At 40.3% G+C, this 19107-nt stretch overlaps 1 protein-coding gene across 6 annotated transcripts in view; it reads right to left on the reverse strand.

Annotated features, from left to right (window-relative positions):
• LOC105489360 (katanin catalytic subunit A1 like 2) overlaps nt 1-19107 on the reverse strand; it is a 277022-nt gene that overhangs the window by 19820 nt on the left and 238095 nt on the right. For all 6 annotated transcript variants that reach the window (XM_071085417.1, XM_071085415.1, XM_071085416.1 and 3 more), the window contains 5 exons: nt 17571-17669; nt 15419-15482; nt 15099-15217; nt 8682-8773; nt 6569-6679 (listed from right to left, as the gene is read on the reverse strand). In XM_071085417.1, coding sequence (XP_070941518.1) covers nt 6569-6679; nt 8682-8773; nt 15099-15217; nt 15419-15482; nt 17571-17669 — 485 coding nt within the window. The remainder of the gene's footprint in view (nt 1-6568; nt 6680-8681; nt 8774-15098; nt 15218-15418; nt 15483-17570; nt 17670-19107) is intronic.

Here is a 19107-nt window from a genome sequence, read left to right on the forward strand (position 1 = left end):
GAAGGACAGACTGCTTGAATCAGATAAGTCTATTCCCTCATCTAAGACCCTGAAGCCAAGAAAAAGATCTGTCCCAACATTCTTGCTAAAAAATACACTATTTTCTCATAGAAGGACTTCAGCAGTATGTCACAAGGGACTTAAGAAATGTCTAAACCCGGCCGGGCGCGGTGGCTCAAGCCTGTAATCCCAGCACTTTGGGAGGCCGAGACGGGCGGATCACGAGGTCAGGAGATCGAGACCATCCTGGCTAACACCGTGAAACCCCGTCTCTACTAAAAATACAAAAAACTAGCCGGGCGAGGTGGCGGGCGCCTGTAGTCCCAGCTACTCCGGAGGCTGAGGCAGGAGAATGGCGGAGCTTGCAGTGAGCTGAGATCCGGCCACTGCACTCCAGCCCGGGCTACAGAGCAAGACTCCGTCTCAAAAAAAAAAAAAAAAAAAAACCAAACACCGCATGTTCTCACTCATAGGTGGGAACTGAACAATAAGATCACTTGGACTCAGGAAGGGGAACATCACACACAGGGGCCTATCATGGGGAGGGGGGAGGGGGGAGGGGGAAGAGATTGCGTTGGGAGTTATACCTGATGTAAATGATGAGTTGATGGGTGCAGCACACCAACATGGCACAAGTATACATATGTAACAAACCTGCACGTTATGCACATGTACCCTACAACTTAAAGTATAATAATAATAAATAAATTTAAAAAAAAAAAAGAAATAATAATTGAAAGCTAAAAAAAAAAAAAAAAAAAAAGAAATGTCTAAACCCTCTGCTACAGTAACCTGATTTCCAGAAATCTGTTCTAAGGAAACAACCAGAACTTTAGTCAAAGATTTTTTGGCGAGGAAATTCATTTCAGTGTTATTTCTAACAGAGAAAGTTTGAGATCACCATGTATGTTCAACAGGGAAGGAATTATTAATGAAATGATGGTATATTCGTGTGTGAGAATTTTGGTCAGCCATTACAAAATCTAACTTTCAAGGATGATTTAATGACATTAGAAATGTTCTTACTGTCGTGTTAAGTAATGAAAGCAGGACACTAGTGGGAATACAAAGTGGTACAACCTCTGCGGGGGGGAAACTTGGCAGGCTCTACCATACTTTCATGCACATTAGCCCTTTGACCCAGCAAAATCTACTTCAAGGAACCTGCCCCAAAGATACACTAGCAAATACACAAAGTGTGGTCTCCACACTGCTGCTCACTGCAGCATTCTTTTTAATAGCTAAAGAGTAAGATTAACCCAAATGGCTATCATTAGGTGGCTAGTGGGATAAATTATTATATACACAAAATGGAGTCCTGCGCAGCTATAAAGAGAGCAAGGAAGAACTTCATGTACTTATTTGGAAAGATTGGCAGGATATTTTGTTAAGATAAAATCAAGACAAAGAAAAATTTATGTAATAAGCTATGCTTTGTGTAAGAAAACCAAGTTCAGTTATTTTATGTTTTTTGTTTTTTGTTTTTTAAAAAAAACCTTGTAAGTTTAGCTGTGGAATATGTGTCAGCTTGTCTCTATGTGATGTTTATCAAATCCTTAGATGAGTCCAGTGGTCCTCAATTGGGGGTGATTTTGTCTACAAGGAAACATATGGCAATGTCTAAAGACATATTTTGGTTGTCACAACTGCTGGGGAGGAGGTGCTATTGGCATCTAGTGGATAGTGGGCCAGAGATGCTGCTAAACATCATCAATGCACAGGACAGTCCCACCACAAAGAATTATCTGGCCTGAAAATGTCAGTAGCTCTGAGGTTGAGAAATCCCACATTAGCTCTTTCATCTTAGTTAGGCCAGGTCAGTACCGTTTTCTATGTCAGAATGTCACTGTCAAGATAGTATTGGTGCTATTACTGAGAAACTCTGATATATACACATATGCAGTATTTGTACATATTGGGATAAAGTGAATATTAATTATATTAATGCTAAGAACTGAGATTTTCACAATTAGAGAAAAGATACAAATATAAAATCAAATATATTAATCCTAAATTTGAATGGGAAATACTAACATGGACTCATTATTTGCCTCTTGTTAAGGATATGTATTTCCTAGCTCTGTATCAAAAGGCCTAGTTGTGAGACTGTGATCTCTGAATATTAATATCATTTCCCACTAAAGACACCAGGGCTTCACGAATAAATGGCTGATTCCAGAAGCAAAATGTACATAATGGACCTGAGTTATCCTGCACAAATAAGAAGGAAACCTGGCCTTGACCACGCCTAACAGTAGGGGAAGACTAAGGAACAGAACCCCCAAGTTGAAGTTCTATTCTTAAATTCCAAGGGTGAAATAAATGTTGGGAGGCAATTGTCCATTTCTGCCATAGCAGCATGAGGGAGACAAATGAGTCTCTGGATCTGTACTCTCTCATATGGTAGCACCAGCCACATGTGGCTTTTGGGTACTGAAACTCAGTTATTCCAAATTAAGGTGTGATGTAAGTGTAAAATATATGCTGGATTTCTCCAATTTAGTATGAAAAAAGAAACTACAATATCACGATAATTTTTATACTGATATTAAAATAATGTTTTGAAAATACTGTGTTAAGTAAAACATGTTATTAGCATTAATTTCACCTATTTCTTTTTACTTTTTTAAAAAAAATGTGGCTACTAGAAAACCTAAAAGTATGCATGTGCCTCACAATACATTTCTATTATATTTCTATTAGACAGTGCCACTGTCGAATAACCAGGTACAGGGTCTTCTGAAAGGTCCCCAGGTTTGGGAAATGGGACACACATGGGAAGTTTAGCAAGGCAGAGAGAAAAAAAAGGAATAAAAAAGTTCAGAAAGGAAGGAAGAGAGAAAGAAAGTGACGGATAGAGAGGAAGAGGGAGGGATAAAGTGATGGAGGGAAGGAGGAAAAGAAAGAAGAGGAAGGAAGGAAGGAAGGAAGGAAGGAAGGAAGGAAGGAAGGAAGGAAGGAAGGAAGGAAGGAAGGAAGGAAGGAAGGAAAGAAGGAAGGAGGGAAGGAGGGAAGGAGGGAAGGAGGAAGGGCGGGCTACAGAATGGGAGAAATCATTTACAAATCATATATCCAATAGAGGGCATGTATCTGGAATATATTTTAAAAGTCTTATAACTCAATAATAAAAAGAAAAATTTTTAAGTGAACAAAGGATTTGAAAAGACAGTTCTCCCAAGAAGATATGCAACTGGCCAATAAGGACATGAAAAGATGCACAGTATCATCTGTCAGAGAAATGCAAATCAAAACCATTTCTCATCCACTCAGATGGCTACAATAAAAGAGACATATAATAACAAGTGTTGACAAGGTTGTGGAGAAATCGGAACTCTCATCCTTTGCTTGTGAAATGTGAATTTGCTTCATGTGAAATGGTGCAACATCTTTGGAAAACAGTTGGGCCGTTCCTCAAATAATCAAACGTAGAGTGGCCGTATGACCCAATAATTCTACTCATAGGTATAAGAACAGGCAAATCTACAAGAACATAAAGCAGATCAGTGATTGCCTAATGCTGAGGTGGGCATAGGGGAAATGGGATGGTTGCTAACAAGTACAGGGTTTCTTTTTGGGGTAAAGAAAAATGTTCTAAAATGGATTGTGGTGGTAGTTGCACAACCCTAAATATACTCAAAACCATTGAATCGTATACTCTAAATGGGTGAATTGGGTGGTATGTGAGTTATATCTCAATAAAATTTTAGGGGGGAAAAAACAAAACTAATGGGGTTGTACCAAACAAGTCATGAGCTTGTAGTGAAAGAGAGAAAGAAGCTGATGGCTGACTCATTGGTCGCCACTGAAGGTCGCTGTGGCATCAACCCATGACTAAAACAGAGAAAAAATCCTGCTTTTCTAGTATGAACTACATTTCAGGGTTACCAAATAACCTTACTGGAAGAGAGAAAGTTCTGTTATCAAGAATACTTCCAGCTGTTGATCAGAAGAAATGATAGACTTGTACCCCTGGTGAAATAACTGATTCAGGCAGAGGTCATCAGTGGATGCTAACACCATTGATGGGAGCTGTGCAGGCAAGGAACCAGGCTGACACACCTGAACCCAACGGTCAATCTTAGCATCACTAAAAGTGGAGCAACAAGACATCACATACGTCTAGGTATAATGCAACGTGATGTGCACAGCATCGCCTATGAAGTATGTTTGCCAAAAAATTCTATTGACCCTGAATATAAATAATCAAACCTTTAGTCTAATTACAGGAGTAAGAACAACCCTACTACCATGAGGATACAACGAGCCTAATCCACAAAGTGTGGACATCCTGCAAGGCAATCCCTCTGGCAGGCAATAAGTCAATGGCAAGTGGAGGAAAAGAAAAAAAAAAAGAGACTGAGGCGGGCGGATGTTCTGATTTGAGGTCAGAAGTTCGAGACTAGCCTGGCCAGCATGGTGAAACCCCATCTGTACTAAAAATACAAAAAAATTAGCCGGGCATGGTGGTGGGTGCCTGTAGTCCCAGCTACCTGGGAGGCTGAGGCAGGAGAATGGCTTGAACCCGGGAGGCAGAGGTTGCGGTGAGCCGAGATCGCGCCGCTGCACTCCAGCCTGGATGACAGAGCAAGACTCCATCTCAAAAAGAAAAAGAAAAAGAAAAAAAAGAGGCAGTCTGTTCTAGATTAAAAACAACTTAAGGGAATGACCAGTTACACAGTACAAACCTTGTTTGGATACCAGTTCAGTAAGTCAATGGTAAAGAGAGTTTTGAAACAAATTGGGAAATCTGAATATAAAGAGTAAAGACTGTTAATTATGTTAGGGTGATAATGACTTTGTAGTAATGTAAAAAAAAAAGTCCTTATTTTTCTTCGACATGTACACTTGAGAAATAACATTATAGTTGAATATGATTTAAGATATTGCAGCAAAGAAGTGGCAGGGGGTGGTGCTGGAATAGATGAAGTAAATTGAGCAAGATGGTGTTAGTTATTAAAACGGGGAGATGGTGGGTTTATTCTGCTTTTTTCCTTTCCTTAGTGTTTTTTGGAATTTTTTATAATAAAACATTTTTTTAAATCCTAACAATGCTCAGGATATATGAGTTAGAACATACTGGTTTTAAGGCACATTATAATGATGCAATCGATGATATAAGGAACATAAGCTCAAAAGCACATGTGTATTTGCCAATGACACATTGAGAAGCAAATTTTTGGAAAAGCCCTTCTAAGCTTATTCAGTTTTTATTTGTTTTTTGCTTTGTTTCTGGTTTTTTGACCTCTGTGAAGCATTTTATTTGGGCTTAGGAAAATTGAAGCAGCACAATAACTTTCTCAACAAATTCCTAGGTATTCACTGGGGGTAGAAGGTCCTCTATTCATCCAGAAAATATGTAGGTCTCCCCAGGGCACAGACCTTCTCACATTCATGCCTAAAGACTTACAGTTTTTCTCCCTCCCCAGCTGACTCTAATGTTCACCCCCAGTGGTTATGATCAATCTTGTTTTAAACTGATGAAGAAAAGAAGATTGCTTCCCTAAAAGTTTCCATGATCACATTTCAATGACGGTTCTCTCTTTGGACTCCACTTTGACATTATTGTATATAGCTCCTATATCTTTAAATTGTAAAATGCTGATCACCTGAGCAAGTAAAGTATTCTAGATTCAAGGGGAGGTGGAGCTAGGTTTAAATTATGAGTATATTTAAAATAACAGATTACAAATGAACATTATGATTTTTTTTTTCAATGACTTCTGGTTTGGGAGTCCCAGATCATTAACATGCACTACAGAAGAGTTTCTCTTTTCATCTTTGAATGTAGAGCAAGGGATGGGTGTGAGGGGCGTGAGGTCACAAGTCCCAGCTGGGCTACAAGAGTTGTTGATGTTGGTGGATTGCCCTCTCTTGACCTTGGTGCCCCTCTGAGAATGGGAAGAACAGCATTCCCTTTATCTATCTCCTGCTTCGCCTGAAGTTTGAAAGAAATAATGTATGTGAAAACATTCTCAGAACTATAAAGGGCTTATACTTATTTTTTAAATATATTCTCCAAGTAGATATTGTTTTTCCCTAATCAACATCTCTTATTTCCCAATTCCACATCTAGAATTGTTCTTAAACCACTCTGGGACATGGTTTAAATAAGACTCTGAAAATAGATTATATTTTCCACTAGAGATTATTTACCTTTCTATTTACTGTGCAGCATCAAAGAGAAGATTTTCCTCCTAACTTAAAAAAGCTTAATTTTAATACTATAAAATTCAAACATATTATTTGAGTCCTGGAGATTTTAAGCATTTTGTAGTTCTATGCCAAAGTCCTACTTAATTTAAACATACTATGTAATTTGACTTTAATCTCGAAATGTCCATTTTAAATATTGTTAGTGGTTGCCCTGGCCGGCGTTCCCTCTGTTAAGGCAGATCTTTCATGGTACAGACGGCAAGGATTGGGGACCTGAACACTAAAGCCTTCACATTAATCTTCCAGGGCTGCAGCCAAACAACACGGCTTTGCCTGGAGTGGTCAATATAAAATTGTTATTTGTACTTAGTGACTCCTGAAAATGTATTCAAAATGTACTCTCTTGGTCTCTTACCACGGCAGGTTAGAAGCTGCTAAAACAAACACAAGATCTTCTGAGTGCGCCAGCCCATCCATCTGCACCAGTAACTCTGTCTTCATCCGCAAGCTTCCTTCATGTTCTCCCCTACAGAGAGAGAAGACATGATTCTCCCGTGTCAGAGCCTTCGCCCTCATGACAAGAGCAGCATTCACAGCAATGTCCCTGTGACTGTAGAACAGTTTCTGTTCTGATGGCCAGTGGAGCCATTCATACTAGAATTAGAGAAAATGAGCAATTCGCTATTATTTTCACATAGAGCATGATAGAAAGCAAATAAATGAATATAATGATGGTATTTGAAAGAAAACCAAAGGCAGGCAGTGAGCTGGAGAAAATAACTGAAGGGTCCACAGTCCCACTGGTAGATTAAATGCAGCCCAACTGTGTCTACCTGCAGCATTATTTACCTCTTTAAAAATGACATAATGGAGGCTAATCCCTTTCACTTACATAGCACACAGGAAAGTACTTTCACACCCTCAGCCTCCTGAGTAGCTGGGACCTCAGGCGCAAGACCGCTGCCTGGCTAGGTGTAAGTTTTTTAGTATCTATGCCCCTTAATACTCAACTACCTTTTCCTAAGAGAGAAGACCCTCTCTCAGTATGTATATATGTGTGTGTGTGTGTGTGTGTGTGTGTGTATAGTTTATTGTATATTATAAGCAGAATATATAATTAGCATTTGCCCATATATTTGCTACATGTTTAATTATTGTTTGCCCATAACTATAATTCCTTTAACATAACATGATCCAAGAAGTCTTCAGAGCACCCATCCTTATTTCCTGACCCTTTGAAGACTCTAATTTTAGAGTCTTTGATCCCAGAGAAGGAAATGGAAATTCAGGGCAGAACCTGGAGCACACACAGATGAAGCGTTTTCACATTAGCCCGATGAGGGCTGTGGGAAACTGGGGATAGAGATCAACAAAGCACGTGTAACAACAAGTGCATACGGAGACCTGGTCTTTGCAGAGTGACTATGAGGGTCGGCTGGTGCATTCCCATCTGGGTGCCTGTGCAGTTGCCTGCTCCTGTCAGGCCTAGTATAGAAAGCAGAGTGCTCCAGCCTGGGGCTGACAAGCACCAGCTCCAGTTAAGCCATGGAAAATGTCCCGTTTCAATCAATTACATGAATCCCGTAGATTACTTGGGTACATCTTTATGGTTGCTTTTCCCTGCCGGGTAAATGGCTTCCAATGAGTAAAATTTCATAAATTATATTCTACTTATACTTCCAACAAGCTAATTAATTGTGTTTTATTACTATTACTTCTGCCTTGATGATAGACTATTAAAGGTCATTAATAAATGCAGCTGTGTTGAGATTTCCCAGAGATCTGTTTTTTCAAGCCAGGGGTGCCAGATTTAGTAAAAAGCTTCAGTGGAAAATACCTCTGATCAAGACAGAAAGCTGATCTTAAAAACAAATAAACAAAAAGCACAACACTACTCAGGCTTTTGGAAGCACAAACAGAAGGCTTATTACAGTCTGAGAAGTGTTCCTTCCTGCTGAGGACATTCGGTGACACTCAATCTTTACAGATAATATATGTGACATATTTAAAGTCAGCCCTGCTGAGCCATAACCTGATGCCACAGAGAAGTGGTGTTTTCCCAGGCTTCGCACACCGAGGACTGCCTCTCGGGAGTGAAGTACAGACGTGGCCCTGCACAGTGGCTGAGTGGGCAAGCCTCATTCCCCAGGGGCAGCCCCTCTGGCTCCAGAGGAGGCCATCACAGTGGCTATTTTCAGCCAGCAGGACTGATACGGCAGCCTGGGATCCTGAGGCTAGAGGATCTTCAGGCCTGAAAACCACTCTGTGGGGAACGGGGGAAGGGAGGATGGCATTTCCTCCGGTTATAAAAACTACTTAAATCAGCTATTCAGTTAACAGGATCTAATTTAAAGACCTTTCCATGTGTCTGCAGAAAATTTGTGGGCTTATTAATAGGCTTATTCTGCTAGTAAATGTCGATGGGCTTCCGACCATCAAACACACTTACAAGAGGGGAGAAGGGATGACAAAAAAAAAAAAAAAAAAGCAACAACAATAACAACAAAAACCCCAACCCTGTCTGTTACCCAGGAGCTGTGCCTCTCTGACTCATCACCGACTCCAGCTCGTCCAGGAAGATCGTGGATGGGGCGTGGTAGCGGGCAAGTTCAAATAACACCTGGGTGGGGGAAAAGCAAGCAAGTATTCAAGCTCATAGACTTAAAGTCCTCAGATGCTCCCAGAGAATAAAAACTTAGAATGACTGTAATAATAAGCATTTATGCTGCACTCTGTTATTTCACAATAACTTTATAATCATTGCAATTATTTCTCCCTACCTCCACCCCATGGGGTTGGATGGTCCAATTATTTCCATTTATAACTTGATAAAATTAGAGGCAGAGAGTAGGTGGTTACTCCAGGGTTACTAATCATAAATATGAGAGCTTCAGATAAAATTTGGTTCCCAAGCTTGCAGTCGGCTAGTTAACCCCTGAAACACCCTACCAATAATATGTTCCATGTGGACACAAGAGCCTTGGAACATGTATAATCATTTGATAATTCTTCCCTTAATCTTTGGGAACAACAGGAGGTTATTCTCAGAAGAAAATATTTCAGGGGAAGGATTGAGTTCCTGTCATGGGTAACAAGGCTGACAAATTTAGCCCCTTTGTGTTCCTCAAATTACTCCATAGCCTTCCCACACTACCTCAACAAGGCTGCTTGGTAGGCTCAGGTACTAGAAGGCAATTCTCGACTGAATACGATGTTCTATTTGAGAATAAAATAAAATATTATAGACTGAACAAGAACAGGAAAGCAACCAGCAAAAGAACAGACATATAAAAACAAAATAAAGAGCTCTAAAGGGAGATGTGGTGGTGATGAATAGAATATAACAACCTAAACCTTTTTTTTTTAACCCTGAAACTGATCTCTTGAGCATCATATACAATCCTTCACCGGTTGATGGGAAAAAACAGTGGAGATTTAGAAAAGAATAGAAATTCTTTAATAGGCATGGGGGATTTATTCTCCATGTCACTTAGCACTAGCAAACCATCACAGAATCAGAGGGAAAGGGTTCTGAAAAAGTCAGGTTGTGGTTTTCACGAGCAGCAGCAGCTCATCCCTTACAGGTCTCCCTGTCACCGAATGGGAAATACCTCACCTTCCCCACTGCTCATGGGTACATTCAAGCACATGCACCAGCATCTCCCTTTTACAGAATCCTGTTTTATTGGAACAATTGACTGAGTTTAATGAACTGAGAGAACAATGGCAATGCCAGGGCATTCATCACAATGCCTTCCAGATACAATGGAGACCACCTAATTCAGGGCAAATAACTTTCTGTCCTTGTCACACACACACAAAGAAGCCCAAATATACCTGATATAAGGGTGACTACAACAGTGGCAGTCTACCCAATGAAAAATGAAATATTAGAATATAAAACCCATACATGTTTTTAAGGTGCTCGCTAAAGGCAGAAAAGAGACCAAGAACCTCTGCTAGACCACACACCCAGTTGGAAGGAGAACCACGCCTGGAGTCTAGGCATTCATACTGCCCACTGCATTGCTCATTCCACTTGCAGGGAATATACAGAATCATGGGTAAGTGTTTCTGGAAGCATTAGTCTAAAATTTTCAGAGGAACCTGGAGGAAGTTAGATCATACAACTGGGGGGCGGTGCATTGAAAGATGTAAGCATCAACAGATGTATGCATTTGCTAAAGAGACCACTCAACTATTCCGTAGCGATCAGCTCCTAAAAGGCACGAACATTAGTAGGGGAGGGAGGAACATAACCCAATGGTTCCCTATAAATAACTCTTTAATTGGAATAGAAAGAGAAACAAATGGTAGAAAAAGCTTCTCTGCTTTAGGGGAAGGTCCTGAAGGGTTTGCTTTCTTTGAAAGCTTCACAGTAAGGAGCCTGACAGCATGACAAAGATTGTCCAGCTGAGGATCTTCCGAAAAGCTCGAAAAATAAAGAGAAAATGATGTAATTTCTGAAAGGAAATGAGATGAGCTCCTTTGAGGTTAGCAGAGGTTATCTGTTTCTTCTTGCATTATTTTTTAAATTATCCAAAATAAAAATGCATGTCACAAAAAGATATAAATATTTTCTAAAACTTTCAAAAGTTGTTCAAGTTCATTCAGAATCAAAGAAATACACATTCAAGCACTGAAATATTGAAATGCACGTTTAATCACTGAAATACACTATTACTTTTTACTATTAGATTGACAAATGTTTATTTTGTAAAAGATACTGGTGTGTTGGTCAGGGTGTGGAGAAGCAAATGCACTCAGGAAGCATTGATGGGACTCTAAGAGGGTACAACCCTGTTGGCAAAAAGCAATCTGGCAGTCGGTGATGTCTGTTCCCTTTGACTTGGCAATTCTACTTCATAGAAATTGTCCTACACTATATAGGCAAAAACATGTGTACATATAAGACTGCCCACTCTAGCTTTGTTCACAACAGCAAGAGACTAGAAACAACCTAAAGGCCCATCAAGAAAAGACTGGTTAAATACGTTTTGGTACATTTATGCAACGAACTACCATATAGACATAAAAGAACATGCTTTATCTATAATAGTGTGGAACAATATCCAAGTTATATATATTAAGTTGGGGAAAAACTGGGTACAAAAGGAAATATAGAGTATGTTCCTACTTGCATTTAGAAAGGCAGGGAGAAGCTAGGCATGGTGGCTTATGCCTGTAATCCCAGCATTTTGGGAGCCCGAGGTGGGAGGATTGCTTGAGCCCAAGAGTTCAAGAGGAGCCTGGGCAACATGGTGAAACCTGGTTTCCACAAAAAATACAAAAATTAGCTGGGCTTGGTGGTGTGCACCTATAGTCTCAGCTACTGGGGAGGCTGAGGTGGGAAGATTACTTGAGCCCAGGAGGTCGAGGCTGCAGTCGGCTCTGATAATGTCACTGCACTTTGGCTTTGGTGCCTCGGTGACAGAGCAAGACCCTGCCTCAAAACAAAACAGAACACCCAAAAGAAACAGTTGTTGATGTTAATGTAGATAATAGATAAATGTTCTGCAGGGCTGCTGTAGCAACTGTTAATAGTAGTTGCCTCTGGGGAGAGGGCTGAGGAGTCTGTACATCCTCTTATACTCTTTTTTTTTTTTTTTTTAAGGCTAGTTACTTTTAAAATATATAGTAAAAGAAAGGAAGAGGCCGAGCATGGTGGTCACGCCTGTAATCCCAGCACTTTGGGAGGCCGAGGTGGGCAGATCACAAGGTCAGGAGTTTGAGATCAGCCTGGCTAATATGATGAAACCCTGTCTCTACTAAAAATACAAAAAAGCCAGGCGTGGTGGGGGTGTGTATAGTCCCAGCTACTCGGGAGGCTGAGGTAGGAGAATCGCTTGAACCCAGGAGACAGAGGTTGCAGTTAGCCGAGGATGCACCACTGCACTCCAGCCTGAGCGACTGAGCAAGACAAGAAAGAAAGAAAGAAAGAAAGAAAGAAAGAAAGAAAGAAAGAAAGAAAGAAAGAAAGAAAGAAAGAAAGAAAGAAAGAAAGAAAGAAAGAAAGAAAGAAAGAGAGAGAAAGAAAGACAAAGAGAGAAAGAAAGAAGAAAGAAAAAGAAAGAAAAAGAAAGAAAGAAAGAAAGAAAGAAAGAAGGAAAGAAAAAAGAAAGAAAGAAAAGAAAGAAAGAAAAAGAAAGAAAGAAAGAAAGAAAGAAAGAAAGAAAGAAAAAGCAAGCAAGCAAGCAGGAAGGAAAGAAAGAAAGAAAAAGAAAGAAAGAAAAAGAAAAAGAAAGAAAGAAAGAGAGAGAAAGGCAGGTAGGAAGGAAGGAATTGGGAGAGGAATTGTTTCCTCACTCCTTTTTTTTTAATTTATTTTTTTTGCTCCCACTCCACTGGGATTTTTCTTCACTCTTAGAATCCTAACAAAATAATACTGAACCAGAGGAAAACTTTAAGTGAATACAATGCTCACACAGGATGGAGAATTCTTGTTAATTGACTTTTCTGGTTATTCGACATTAAACCAGAAAATTCATGTAACTTCAGTCTTTGTTAGGAATACTATAAACTTTTTGAGTTTCTTCTTCTGCCTAGGTAAGTCCTGTCCTGAGAGTATGTCACCCTCCTTCGCGCACCCTGCAGTGTCTTGTGCTCGTGGTTCTAAACACCGCTTTTCATGACAGAAGATGAACCTAAACTAATTCTGAGTGGTATCTTTTAAGAGTTTGTTGTTATTCAGCATATAGAAATGACACGTTAAAAAAAAAAGACTTCAGGGTGATAAGAATTCTAGTTAGATGAATTTCAGCTACAGTCATCTCTAGGCATATGGAAGAGATTGGTTGCAGATCCTCTCCCTCTTCCTCCCGACACCCTTCCCTGTACCAAAATCTGTGCATATTAACTTGGGGAAAAGCCAGGTACAAAAGGGAACATATAGTATGTTCCTACTTGTATTTAGAAAGGCAGGGAGAAGCTAGGCATGGTGGCTCATGCCTGTAATTCCAGCATTTTGGGAGCCCGAGGCAGGAGGATTGCTTGAGCCCAAGAGTTCAAGAGGAGCCTGGGCAACATGGTGAAACCTGGTTTCTACAAAAAATACAGAAATTAGCTGGGCTTGATGGTGTGTGCCTATAGTCTCAGCTACTGGGGAGTCCCACAGTCTATCCTGGGAAACCCACATATACTCGGGTTTTGCATCCTGTGAATACTGTATTTTGTCGAAAAAAATTCCCCATATAAGTAGACCCATGCAGTTGAAGGGCCAACTGTTGTTCAAGGGCCAACTGTAACTGAACCTCCAGCTAACTAAAAGCACATGGAGCCATAACTGTAAGTGTAGCTAAATTCAAGCCCCACTTAGGAACTGGCACTGAGTTATACGCAAGATGAAGAACAAAGAAATAGAAGATATCAACGTAGGTTTCCACAAATTACCATCTTGAATGGGTAACAAGAATTTATATAAGCTTACATATTTGCAGCAACTTGAAAATTATATCAATGTAATAGATAATAGGTTATTTTAGGTAAGTCAATCCTTTAAACATATTCTATTATGATTTCCAAATAGGCCATCATATTTTGAAAGAGTCATCTAAGGGAATGTAATTTAAGCATAACTTGTTAATCACTTTTCAGAAAACATTTAATATTTTATATTCACTTATATTGAGTACATATCTGCCATTCTACAGAGTGTGATAGTTTAACAGGTTTTCAAAGAAGGACCTTTCTTACACTAGGACCTAAACCATAAATGGAAGTGCTCTTAATGTCACTGGAAGATTCAGTACAATTTTCTAACATAAAATATAACATCAACTATAAATGTGATATTGTAAAGATGGAAACAACCTCTGAAAGAAAGCAAAAAATTGCTGGGCGCAGTGGCTCATGCCTGTAATCCCAGCACTTTGGGAGGCTGAGGTGGGCGGATCACCTGAGGTCAGGAGTTTGAGACCAGCCTGGCCAACATGGTGAAACCCTGTCTCTACTAAAAATACAAAAAAGATTAGCTGGGCATGGTGGCAGGCACCTATAATCCCAGCTACTTGGGAGGCTGAGGCAGGAGAATCGCTTGAACCTGGAAGGCGGAGGTTGCAGTGAGCCGAGATGGCACCATTGCACTCCAGCCTGGGGGACAAGAGCGAGACTTCCTCTGAAAAAAAAAAAAAGAAAGAAAGCAAAAAATCTTACAGGCTATGGGCACTATGGAAGCAAAGGTGCTCAGAACATCTGAAAGAATAATGAAGGTTGGCCGGGCGCGGTGGCTCAAGCCTGTAATCCCAGCACTTTGGGAGGCCGAGACGGGCGGATCACGCGGTCAGGAGATCGAGACCATCCTGGCTAACACGGTGAAACCCTGTCTCTACTAAAAAATACAAAAAAACTAGCCAGGTGAGGTGGCGGGCGCCTGTAGTCCCAGCTACTCAGGAGGCTGAGGCAGGAGAATGGCGTGAACCCGGGAGGCGAAGCTTGCAGTGAGCTGAGATCCGGCCACAGCACTCCAGCCTGGGTGACAGAGCGAGACTCCGTCTCAAAAAAAAAAAAAAAAAAAAAAAAAAAGAATAATGAAGGTTAAAGTTTATTGATTCTTTCTTAGAGTATCTAGCATAGGGACTAACATACAGTAGTAGCCTCTCAATAAATGTTAACCAAATATAGTGTACATGTTAAATAATAAATGCTTCTTGAATGAAGAAAAAATATGCCAAGTCAGAGATTTTTTTCCCCAGCCTTCATGCCTAAATTGCATGAATCAAAAAAGAGCTGTTGATCAAATTCCCAAAGGAAGGGAGATCATGTTTTGCTGATGGGGGCACAATTAACTTCCACAGATAATAGTCAATCCATTTCCCAAGCTACTGGTAATCAAGATCCAGGATTGAATCTAACATAAAATCACCTAAAAGCAAAGAAACTCTGACATCATTTTGTACCACCGTATTACACTAGAACTTATTTTTAAAAACAAAATTAAGAATTCCTACCCGAACAAGTTTTTCTGAATCCCCTCTCCATTTGCTGACAATGGTGGATGCAGAAATGTTAAAGAAGGTTGTTTTACATTCAGTGGCCACAGCTTTGGCCAGTAAAGTCTTTCCTGTACCTAAAGAGAGACACGTAAAAGATGAGCAGGTATTTCAACTCCATCATCCCCCTGCTTATAGACAGAAGTCAGTTTCACACATAAGGAAGGAAGTGACTGCTCAGCTCTCATGTGCCCCGGTCCTGAAGTGAGGACAGAAGGGACAACTCATCCTCTGCACACACACTTAACACCAACATCAAAATAGGATGCTGTGTTTACCTGGAGGGCCGTACAGCAGTAGTCCTTTCCAGGGGGAAAGAATTCCTGTAAATAGCTGTGGATACTATGGAAACAAGGAACAAGGATGAGGTTTGGTGCTGACACATCAGCTTGCATACTCTCAGCACAGACAAGCCAGGAAAGCTGGAGTGAGATTCAGGTCTCCTTTTTTTGCTTAAGGTCGTCTGCTTCTGACCTAAATAAACAGATCTTATTCATCCCAATTTTATTTTCATGCTCGATTAGAATGCCTGACTTAATTTTTGTGGCTTTTTAAAAGAGCAATTTTTTAGGGAAAGGAAAGGTATATGTAGGTACTCTTCCTCTCTGTTAAACAGTTATCTCTTACATGCATAACATCGTTTTCCCCAAACTTCTATATGGAGAGCATTTGGCAATCTTTTGAATGTTGTAAAGCAGGTATGAACTTTAAAATACATACTAGAACCAATTAGTAAAGGTTTATTTGAATAAAGTACAGAGCTATGGTGAAACCTGTTTTGGAAGTTGAGAATATTCAGGGGCAAACGCATTAAGAGACACCAACTCTGAACAGGACATGCGTAGCCTTCAAGGAAGTCTCGCCTATTAGTTCAAATTCAAACAATCTGGGGAAGGTGGTGGCAAGGGTTGGTAAAGAATGCGGGAGAGGGGTGTGGCAAGGAATATTAGTAAAATTAAAGCTAGCTATTAGTTTCTTGCTAATCCTGACGTCAAATCTCAACGCATTTGGAGCTTGTAATGCCATGGAGAGAACAAATCCAGGGAATTTCAATGAGATGTTCTATCCTTTTTAAAAGTTTTATGCTATAGTTCCACTTAGAGGAAAAGGTGAGTAAACTTCTATTAATTCTAAACACCAGTGTATTTCTTACTCCTAAGTCTGAACACAGAAAGAAAGAGGGCGAAAAGAGAATCTAAATGTATTGATTTTTGTCTCGTTAGAGGAAAGCATCCAAAAATCAGGGGCCACATGGGCTCAGTGGTAAGACTAAATAGGTTATTCAGTAAAATAAATTCATAATCCTGACAGCAGGAAATTACAAAAAATGGCCATAAATTATTTGTAGCTCCTTTCATCAAGGAGTGGAGCCTATTTCTCCAACATTTGAATCTGGGCCTGGTCTTGTGACTTTGGCCAGTGGGACATTAGCAAATGTAAGAGATTTGAAAATATAAGACTAGCAGAAAAATATACGAGGCATGAAAGATGCTTGTGAATTAGAACTTTCCCTTTCTTGCCTCTTTCTGGGAACCCGCTGCCACCATGTGAACAGGACTGGGCTTTCCTGCTAGAGGATGAGAGGTCACATGGAGAGACACCTTGGCTGTACTGCTTGTCCCAGCCTTTTCAGTCTCTCCATCTTTTCTGCTACTCTGGCTGATGGCTCAGACCTGTGATTGAGCCCAGTTAAGAATACCACATGGAAAAGAGATGAGCCAGCCCAGCTGAGCCCAGCTCCAACTGCCTACCCACAGAATTACAAACAAATAAATTGTTGTCTTAAGGCACTAAGTTGTGGGGTGGTCTGTTATACAACAAAAGCTAAGTTTTCACTTACCTCTTCATCACCCCATTTGTAAATCAAACATGGAGAGTATTGTTTTTCTATTTTTCTACCCAGTTTGTAAACTGCACAGAGATTTGTCAGTAATAAGTAATGAGCACAACAGGCTGGCTTTGCTGGTCACTGCCCTGGAAGGGGCTGTTCAGTCTTCACAACCAGCCAGAAGCAAAGCCCCAGATGATCTTGGGGAGGGTAGGTGGAGGGGGGGAGTGTAAAGGAAGGATCTGTGGAAACAAAGTGAGAGATTCTCCCCTACCAGAGGTATTTCTACAACAATAAGAATATTTTTAAGGGAGCAGGCTAATTTGAATCAATCTGACAAATTATGTATACTATAGTCTTAGATCTTAAAGTTTCACTTAGCTCAGACACCTGTCTTGAACTAATATGTAACATGATTTTAAATGATCTAGAATGGACCAGGCTTTGGTGCTCCAGGGTTGAGAAAGTGTTGTGACACAAGCAAAATGTTAACGTGTGGACAGAAAATCATCCTGCCCTTCCCTTTCTGATAGGTGTGTGACATACAGCTTGTCCAATGGATAGTGAACAGAAATAACCCCCAAGAGGCTTCCCGTCCTTACCCTTATAGGATACACAACAGCTTCTTTGACTAACTGCTTGGCTGCATCAAGTCCAATAATGTCATTCCACTTTATGTTTGGATTATGGAGATAAATGTCCTGCAATGCACATTTGATCATTTTGTTAAAACTGATGTTGTCCTCTACAGCTGTAATAACTTTGGGAGCAGCAGAATACTTGACTTACAATAGGATATAAAGTGCTGGTGATTAAAACTGTTCATATTTTATACACACACACACACACACACACACACACACACACACACACTTTGTAATTTTGGGTTAGTTCGCCAAAGGCATGCCGTGAAAATATTCAATGATTTTCCCTGAAGAAGACATTGATAACACAGTATGGTACTTTTCAGGGAGAAAAAAAAATATCCTAACAATGGACTCTACCTGTTTTGAGTCAATAGCAAACCATACCGATTTATAACCATAATTAAAGAAGCTACAGAATATGCCTTCAACTTACATTAGGTTTTACTGTGCAACATAGTTCCTAGCCAGTGCCTGGCCTTGTTCTTGTTCCTTGATCTCACAAACACTTTCTTAATCTGTCGCATAAAAGAGATAATGCTCCTCTGAAACCAATTTCTCTTTTTTCCCTAGCGATCATTCCCTACTTCCAGCAGGAGCAATTGCTTCTACAAAATTCAAGGAAGCCAACAACTGGGTGAAACTGCAGTTTTCCCCTCTTATAGTAGAGCCCTGTAGCAACCATCTAGGGTAATCAATTACGGTAGCTTTTACTGATAACTAATTTACAGTTTCCAAACTTCAATTTCACCAGACGCCTCAGAGCAGTCGCTAAGGGGCCTTTCTCAGTAGGAGCTGTTTCAGGCAAACTGAATATCTAGAGTGTTTCATCAAAAAAGCCCGAAAAACCTTCTTTCCAAAGTCATTCTGAGTGACTACAGAAAAAATCTGAATCTATTCTTATATTTATGTAATTTTTAATAAGTAATATGTGCTCATGGTCCAAAAATACAAATACATTTTTTAAATGCTGGTGAGATGTTTGTGCCTACTCCGGCTCTCCACCCATCCAGTTCCCTCCACCATAGGAAGTTCATTTTTATTTTTAATTTTTCTTCAAACAGGGTCTCGTTCTGTAGCCCAGGCTGGAGGGCAGTGGCATGATCACCACTCACTGCAGCCTCAACCTACCGGGCTCAAGTAATCCTCCCACCTCAGCCTCAACACAACAGCTTCTTTGACTAACTGCTTGGCTGCATCAAGTCCAATAATGTCATTCCACTTTATGTTTGGATTATGGAGATAATCCAAACTTCCACTTTTTCCCTTAGCGATTTCCTATCTTCTTTACTAACACTTTCCCCACCCCTCCCTCCTTCATGTTCTCAAAGTGCACCTTGCCCCTGGGATGAGAAACTCTTGAGGGCAAGGACTAGTGATCCTTCTGCCTCGGCCTCCCGAAGTGTTACAGGAGATTACAGGTGTGAGCCACTGCACCCAGCCAACTTTCACTTTTATTAGAGAAATTTCTTGTTTGTTTGTTTGTTTGTTTTTT

Source organism: Macaca nemestrina, chromosome 19 (assembly GCF_043159975.1).
Source record: "Macaca nemestrina isolate mMacNem1 chromosome 19, mMacNem.hap1, whole genome shotgun sequence".
Classification (NCBI taxonomy): domain Eukaryota; kingdom Metazoa; phylum Chordata; class Mammalia; order Primates; family Cercopithecidae; genus Macaca; species Macaca nemestrina.